Here is an 8,520-nt window from a genome sequence, read left to right on the forward strand (position 1 = left end):
AGTAGCCACAGGTGGATACCAGTTATCAAAGATGGCAAAGATGAACAAGCTATTGATCCAAATTGTATATTGCAATGGTGGAGAGTGAGTCTTCAATTTTTTGTTCAACTTTTCCACATGCTAATCAACAACAATGTGTTTGTAGGATCATGAGCACCTTTATCTGGTGCTTGCGTCAATGGCCCGTGACTATCTAGGGGTTCCAGCTTCCTCTTCAGCTGTGGAGAGGTCTTTTTCAGCAGCCGCTGATGTGTGCTCAGCCAATAGGGGTTGATTGGCACCACAGACCATCGAAAGAAATGTGGGTAGCCTCTTGTGGCTTCGTGAAAAGGTGGAACTCATGGGTGAATGGATTGTTGTAGCCGGTGTGCTCGCAAGGATCGCGGTAAAGGGTATTATAAAATAATTTTTCTTCAAATAAAAGCTTGTCTTGTTTACTATTATATCATGTCTTTACCAAAACAAGAAAAAAAAACTTCAAGTGCAATAAGCACCGCTAATACCGCTTTTAGCGGTATTAGCGCGGAATTTCTTGCTAAGCTAATGACCTAGCTTAGCAGGTCCTTTTTACGCGCGCTAAGCTAATTCCTTAGCGTTAGCGGAATTCCGCTAAGATTAGTGTTAGCAGTTTTTGCCTTAGCGGAATCTAGCTAAGCTAAGCCCAGGTGGCGAATTTCCTTAGCTTAGCTTAGCGAGCCACCGTTGGCTAAACTTACTGAGACTTTACTTGCATGTTAGTAGATGTTCTTGTTTATCTTTTGAATTCTGCTTTCTTGAGACCATGACTTACCAATAACTTATAATTATAATTATCATTGGTTGTCTTAATTTTCTTAGACCCAGTCAGTCGAATTTCTTTTTCTTGACAAAATAAATGATATTGTTTATCTTTGAACTATCCTGATGATTCCCGTTTTTTTTCAATAGGTTGAATTTGGAAGAAATGACGGTAAACTTGGTCATTGGAATGCAGATTTAACTGATTTGAGAAACATAGTAGAGAACGGCGCAGCTTGTTGGATACTTCAACAAGTTGAGTGATTTTTTGTCCTTTTTTTGCAACTCCCAAAAGATATTCAAAGAAATTGACCAAACAAAAGTATAAAATGCTCCTTTACTTAGTTCAAAATTCACTTGCATCTGTTTTTGAGCAACTTGCTTAGCCGTGTTCAAACCTAACCCGGTTGACACAAAAACCCGGTTACCCAGTTGCTTTTCTGGTGGTAACTTTGTGTATCCATTGACAGTTCTTGACAGCTTCCAGCCAAAAAGTCCACTGGGTCAACTGGGTTTTTTGAAACCGGGTCAGGTTTGAACGCGGCTCTTGTACTCCACACAGTACCACATGACTTAGAATTCTTTTTTAGTCGCCATCTACTTTCTGCTTATTTTCTCCTTGATTTATTGTCTTATCTCAGTGCGAGATTAGTTTGATTTTCAACTTTTTGCTTTTTGAGCTCTTTGATCCTTTGTTTTGGCAACGATCGGATACGATGATATAATAGGATTCGGGAGTTTTATTTATTGGATCTCTTTCTTTTGGCCTTCTGAGACCAGGTACAATTTAAATATGAATTATGAAATGTACCGGTTTTTTTTTCTTTGTGTCAACAACTCCATCTTTGTGTGTGTGACGTGTTCAGTTCTCACTTATCAATATATATTTTCATTTCTCTTCTGTAAACTTTCGTCTTGTAAATATATTTCTCTTTCCTTTCTTGTTCAAGCAATCACTGATCTAGGTCTTCACCTTATTCAGGTTTAGACCTGGTGTGGGGGGGGGCCGTAGGCCGGGGACTGCCTGTCCGAGAAAGGGTTTTTTTTTCTTGGGCAGGGGCGGGTGGGTGGCCCATGGAACCATTTCCTTCATTTGATGAGATCTCCAATTTTTATGGCCAATTCCATCTATTTACTGTGCATCTTATTTTTCTTTTTTTTTCATCTCGATTCATTTCCTCAGTCTTGAATTTATGTAATTCTTGTTCCTGTTCTTGTACTTGTTTTGTTTCCTGACTGACACCCATTATACTTCCCGTATATTATCTTGCTCATATCTCCTGCCCCTATCTGTAGGGCGGGTGGGACGGGTTTTCAAAATGAAATTACTTTATTTCTTTTTGGGAAGCATTTAGCAAAAGATTTGATGATTTGAATCTGAGATGTATGAGTGGTGTGTGGCATGTCAAACTGTGATGAAGAGATTTTCACAGTTTGCCTAGCCTCTCTCTCACAGGGCCGGGTATTGTCCCGGCCCTGATTACTTCGCACTCATACACTACGTCAGGATGGGGGCACAAAAAAAATAACGCGCCACGCGCCAGGCGCAAGGCGCGCCCCGCAATCTTGAAAACAGGGTTGGTGCGCCCAAAAGTCTGTAAGGCCCGTAGTGAGAAAGTGGGGCTTTCCCTGTTTCTAGTCTGTTGCAAACGCCATTTTATGAAGTTTCCTCTTTGTCTTCTACTCCATTTTTGTGATGCCAATCATGTACACCACAAAGACACTTTTGCGCAGAAAGACGTCCCAGCCGTCCAAGACTCAATGCTCAACTCGGTGTCCCCGATTGGGGTGTCTTTTAGGCGTCCTCAAGCGCCGACATCTTTTGCATACTCTCAGGATATTGTGATGACTCTCTGATCTTGGATGGGGGATCAGCCCCCCTGCTCTCAGCCCGACCTGGACATCCTTATTGAGGCTGTCTTCCGAGTGAAGCCTGTATGTCCTCACAAGATCTGAGATCATAATATATAGCGGGTTCTGTCAGGTGTGCATCAGGTAGTCCGTGAACTTGATGTTGCCAACTGACCCCCTTCTCTGAGCCTTGTGAAGACATTTCCAAACCACAATGTTCAGATGGTCCCTGTGGTGACCACGTATGAAGGAAACTTCTAGAAAAAAGACTACATAAACAAAAGGAAGAAGTTGGAGGGAGAGGGGGAAACAGCTTGAAAATTCATAAGTCCGCTTTGCCTTCCTCATCTCACAAAGTTCCAACCAACATTAATTTCATAAAATCTCATCGTCACCACTTCTCATTGAAAGCAACATGATCGATAAATTACACAACACTTCTAATGTTCCAAACTCCTCGTCCTGATAACTTTATCCTCATCATCATTCTTGGATTGATCCCTCTCTCAGACCAGACCACCAACTCAAACTCCAAGTCATGAGAGGCTTTCAACATTAATAACCCTTTCCTACTAAACTTCAACTTGGCATTTCAGGTCTTCTTACTCATCAGAGCCTATTCATCAGACTCTGTAAGCTGAATCATTTCTTCCACTGAAAACCTACTCTAATTTAACCATACCTCGTTTGCTTGAATCACTTTGAGTTTATCATCATCTTCAGGATTACAATTAGCCCAATTTACCACATTTCAATTCCAATTGGCTATCAGTGATTGGAGCTGAAGGTCCTTTTGGTACATCTTTGATTGATTTCATTGCTCCCACCTTTCGTGAATCAATCAAAATGGTTCAAGCTCAATCATCACATTCTGATTTTGCTTGACAGATCTGTTTGTTGTAAAACTCTTCATACATGTCTCAAATCCAAAACAAGTCTTCATTTCAAAAACGTTCAACATTTCGATTCCAATGGGCTATCAGTGATTGGAGTGTCTTCCTTTTAGTTCTTGTAGGATTGATTTGATTGCTCTCACCTCTCATGAACATATCATTGAAAGAGTTTGAGATCAATTGTCATTTTCTGATTCTGCTTGATAGATTTTTTTCTTTTCAAACTCTTTATTGGCGCCTCACATTCAATAAGTAGTCTTTGATGTTCTCTCCTTTTACCACATTGAAATGTAGTATAATTTGTTCTCATAAAAAAGGTCTATGAAGCTGTCTCCTTGGTCTGATAGCAGGTGTGTGAGACAAGTGAGAAGCCCATCTCTAGGACAGCCTAGATACCATTTTGATATTGTGTCTATTGTACAATCCGGTGCTTCAATCGGTCCTAGAGTTGATCAGTAAGGACATCCTCATGACTACTGCTGAGTGTCCCAACAGTTCAATCATATGCGGAGCTCTCAGCACAGCCCGTAGAGGCACCTTGAGGACTCCCAATGTAGGATACATGGGAAGACTTTTGGAAGCCCGTGGGACGTCCCAAATTCCTGTTTTGATCGGGGCTCCTTGGATCAGTTTCGTCAGGACGTCCCTCCCCCTGCAACAATAACCGGTTGTCCCTGGGACATCCGTGTGTCTTTATGGTGTAAATACCCTCCATGAATTGACTTCTAAACCATTCGGTTCAAATTTCACTTGTTGCTCAACTTCCATGGCTTCAAGTAACATGCAACCTTCAAATATCTCATCTTCAACCTACCTGATCAGTAGCTAAAGTGTATTTAAGTTTAGTTAAAAAGCAATTTTTTGATTCTTTTTCCATCTTTTCCATTTTTTTTGTTTTTGCACTGTGAGAGGCTGCGCCTAACGCGCCAGTGGCGCCCAGACGCGCCTACTTTCTGCACAAACGCGCCAGGGCGCGCCTTTTTTTTAAAGGCCGCACCCCCATCCTGAACACTACGTCACGTGTCTCGATGGAACTCTTGGGTGACGTCGTGCCTTTGGCCACCCTCGTCAATATACTGTGGATGCTGTGACATGCCGAGGGGTACACAACCCCACGAGTCACTAGGCTCTTGCTATTACTTTTTTTTGGCGGGGAAAAAAACAAAAATATACTTTTGGTCTCGTTTTCCCCGCCAAAAAAAAGTATGTAGCAGAGAGTATGTACGCCTACATACTTGCTTTGAGTACTGTAACTGACTATTCAGAAAGATCGCGTGGGGCAAAAAGAATCTCACAAACATCGGTTTTTGAAACCCTCAATGAGCCAGTCAATGCCTGCAAAGAAATGATTGCAAAGTTCTCACGCCCCTTATATAAGTCAAATGATAACGGTAGACGTAAACTTAATAAAGTCCCACACAGTCAGCTTTCGCTTGCGGCAGCCCAAGCCTGCGAGGGACTTATCGAGACTTATTGGCAATGCCGCACAAACACAAGACTCCCCGTTGAGCCTTTTGCTTGTCTTCAAAATCCTTTTACACCTTTAACTACCGAGGATTCCGTGGTGGTTCAAAGAGAAACTTTATGCGCACAATGTACATATTTTTTTCACGAGCAACTTGCTGCCCTCTGCCTTCATTCGTCTCTCAAAGGTTGGTTCTGGGACTTTGTTAAGTTTACGGTAGACGGCTGATAGGGGGTCTCAAGTTTGGTCATTTTTTACGTATCACATATCTTTCAGAAAAAGCGCCTATGATCATAACCGGAAATGTGAAAACATCACAATGACCATGACAGATCGCAGCGTACTACTTAAACCCTCTGGGATATCCATCACAATATGTACTATGAAGTGTGATTGAAGCTATGGAATCAATTGCAACCAAATTTTTGTCCAGTCCACCTCGACCAAATTCAGGGGGACTTTATGCAATTGTCGAAACTTCAGTCAATTCAGAAAAACTCAAGTTCCCCGCCAATTTGCTGAAGTTGTCCGGGCAACTTTGGTCAATGTTTTGTGAGATGACTGTTATATAACCCTGAACACTTCTCCTCCTTGTCCTTTTTGTCTTCTGTAGATATAAATCCAAAATCATCCATACCAAATTATAATCGTACATATTGAAACCACATCTGACGGCCTCTTACGACCTACATCATGGAGTTGATCATATCGGATCAAATAGGCTTATCATCAATGATTCCGAATCTCAATGTTAACAGTCTAACTTTTCTGGATCAATTCGTAATATTGATTTTATTAGTTTACTTGATGAATCAGATCAGATGGAAAGTTGAAGAACACTCTAATAAAACAAAAGCAAAATCCTTAAATAGTAAAATAGCACCTTTAGTGACTGGTACAATACCATTTGATTTGAAATTCTTGTATTATAAAATCACTTCACTTTTAAAAGGTGATCCATCAAGTTCATTCGCTTACCTCAATTCTCATTCAAAAGTAACCCCAGCTATTAGAATTAATGTCTTTGGAACCGACATCATTCAAACCTTCTCACATTTGGATGTTAATTATATTCTATCTAAAAAACTTCAAAATTGGGGTAAATCAAATAGTTTCAAAGAGGCCCTTTATCCATTGTTAGATGATGGTATCTTTAATTCTGATCAAAGATTGCTTTGGTCTTGGCATAGAACATTAAGTAGACCTCATTTTACAAAAAAAAGAAATTCTGATGTGGAAGCTTGTGAGAATCATGTTTCCAGATTGATTGGTTGGATTGAATTTCAAAATGGGTCAGATCATTCTGTTGATATTCAAGATCGTACGATCCGTTTCACTTGTCCGATTTTTCTCGTCACTATTGATGAACTTGTGATTTACTGACTTGATGTGCTTTTTTGTTGATTTTTTTAGTCTTTTCACGTTTAGCCCTCACGGTTGCTACCCAACATTTCTTTGGACATTGTTTGGATATGCTCAATGATCTCTTACTTGATAGACCATTACAAGAAGGTGCTATAGATGCAACAGCTTTCTCCACCGACTTTGCTGACGCCCAAACACATTGTATAGCATATATCTTTATACCATGTAAGCACCTTGTTTCGGTCTTGTGGAAGTTTGCTTTCGACTTTCACCAATCCCCTTCCTCTTCTTTCACCTAGCTTTCATAGTCAGATTATTTCAAAAATTATCACCCGATCCATCCACTAAGAGAGTCTCGGCAGCCGTAGATGTATTGATAGAGAATGTAGCCAAAGAGCGTAGTTTATCAGATGATCAACAAGAACCTGAAACCCTACTTGATGGCATACGTCGATCAGGTTGCTCAACTTGCCTTCTTCGTCATGAACTTCTCAATATATTAATTGCCGGAAGAGATTCACTTTCTTCTCTACTCACTAGTTGCATTTACGAATTAGCTGGCCGGGATGAGCTTTGGCATCGACTTCAATTAGAATTGAGTCATCTTGCTCAAATTTCTACAATTTCTAGCAATCAAATCCGTCAATGTAAATTACTTAGAGCAGTGATTAACGAAACTCTAAGGTTTGTGCTTCCAGTTCATCCAATCTTTTACATCTGCTCCTTATCAACATCATTGATGTGTTTTCTCTGGTTTTCAGACTTCATCCACCTGCTTGGTGTAACCTACGCGGTGCATTCGAAGATGATGTATTACCATCCGGTATATTTGTTCCAGCTGGGTTAGTCTTGATCACAATTTTACTTATCTCACATTTTAACTTCATCTTTATATCTTTTGAAATTGACTGTTACTGATCAACTGCTTACTCAAACATCTAGAACTGATTGTCGATTTAGTTACAAAGACCTCCAACGAGATCCAGAAGTATGGGGTATGGTCAGGACCCAGGAATGCGCCTATAGAGGTATGTAATGTAAATTCCGACATTTTGTTGGCGGGGTTTTAGGGTACTAAATCACCTTATCACAGCACCTACAGTAGCGCAAAATGTGCGTGAGAAGGAGGGCTTTCATTTAAGCTAGCTTTCAACCTCATAGCACCTATGGTTCCAGAGATAATTGGATGTAACGGCCAAAAATGGCTCAAAATTGAATGTCGGAATCAGGCCTCGGAGGCACAAATTTTTTTTGCGCCTTTCCATTTTACGCCAAAAGTAGCAAAGCCTCGGACCTCGGGCTAGGCTCATTCGATAGCTCTAGACCATGCGCATCTTTTGAAGTGCTCTGGACCTTGTTACGACAAGTGGTGTGTAGTGTAGAGCCCAAAAACTAAAAAACGAGTTACATTACATACCTCTATAGGCGCATTCCTGGGTCCTGTATGGTCAGTAATAAAAACAAAACCTCTTGATACATTTGTGAAACTAATGAAGCTTGGATTTGATAACCTTTTGAAATACGCATAGGATGCAGAAGAATTCATACCGGATTGTTGGTTAGATGGTAGACAGGTCTTACAAAGTGAAAATCCATCTACTTTCCAACCATTTAGTGCAGGTCCAAGACTTTGTCTTGGTCAACAATTTGGTAAGCTTTTTTCTTGCTTTCAAAAGAAAAGAAAACCCCTTTCTCTTGAAAGTTAAACTCACACAGAGCATTTTTTTTCTTCTTCAGCTTATATTCAGACGTCTGTCGCATTGATTAGATTAATTCATCAATTCTCTAGAGTTGAGTTAGCAGGTAAATCAGCCGTTAGGGAAAATATTAAAGAAGTCCACTCTGTGACTTTGAGCTTTCAAGATGGATTATGGGTTAAGTTTCATCCACGAACGATTTGAAATTGCATGTTGATTTTAAAATGGTTTCACAAGATATAATGATCTCAGGCACTAGTGGCATGAAGTTGATGAATTTGATGGATGTGGAACCTCAATGAATCTACGTAATTAATTTGTATCAATATTCCATTCTTCCAGGTTTATGGTTATTCTAGATTCTCTTGTCGTATCTGAATGCAGAGAGTGTTTTTTTTCAATGGAGGCTCAGTAAGGAGATGATGCTGTTTGGATTTAATTTTGTTGTTTGAAGATCTTGACACCTTTGTTA

The 8,520-nt window shown here is 40.2% G+C and overlaps 1 protein-coding gene across 1 annotated transcript; it reads left to right on the plus strand.

The window, feature by feature from the left end:
- Positions 1–5,679: 5,679 nt before the first annotated feature.
- MELLADRAFT_123957 (uncharacterized protein) lies at positions 5,680–8,252 on the plus strand (the record flags this gene model as incomplete). The annotated part of the gene is made up of 7 exons (XM_007407325.1): positions 5,680–6,307; positions 6,400–6,576; positions 6,651–7,035; positions 7,113–7,193; positions 7,294–7,351; positions 7,881–8,001; positions 8,089–8,252. 7 exons carry the CDS (start codon positions 5,680–5,682, stop codon positions 8,250–8,252), a joined length of 1,614 nt encoding a protein of 537 aa, XP_007407387.1.
- Positions 8,253–8,520: the final 268 nt, after the last annotated feature.

Source organism: Melampsora larici-populina (assembly GCF_000204055.1).
Source record: "Melampsora larici-populina 98AG31 unplaced genomic scaffold MELLAscaffold_9, whole genome shotgun sequence".
NCBI lineage: Eukaryota > Fungi > Basidiomycota > Pucciniomycetes > Pucciniales > Melampsoraceae > Melampsora > Melampsora laricis-populina.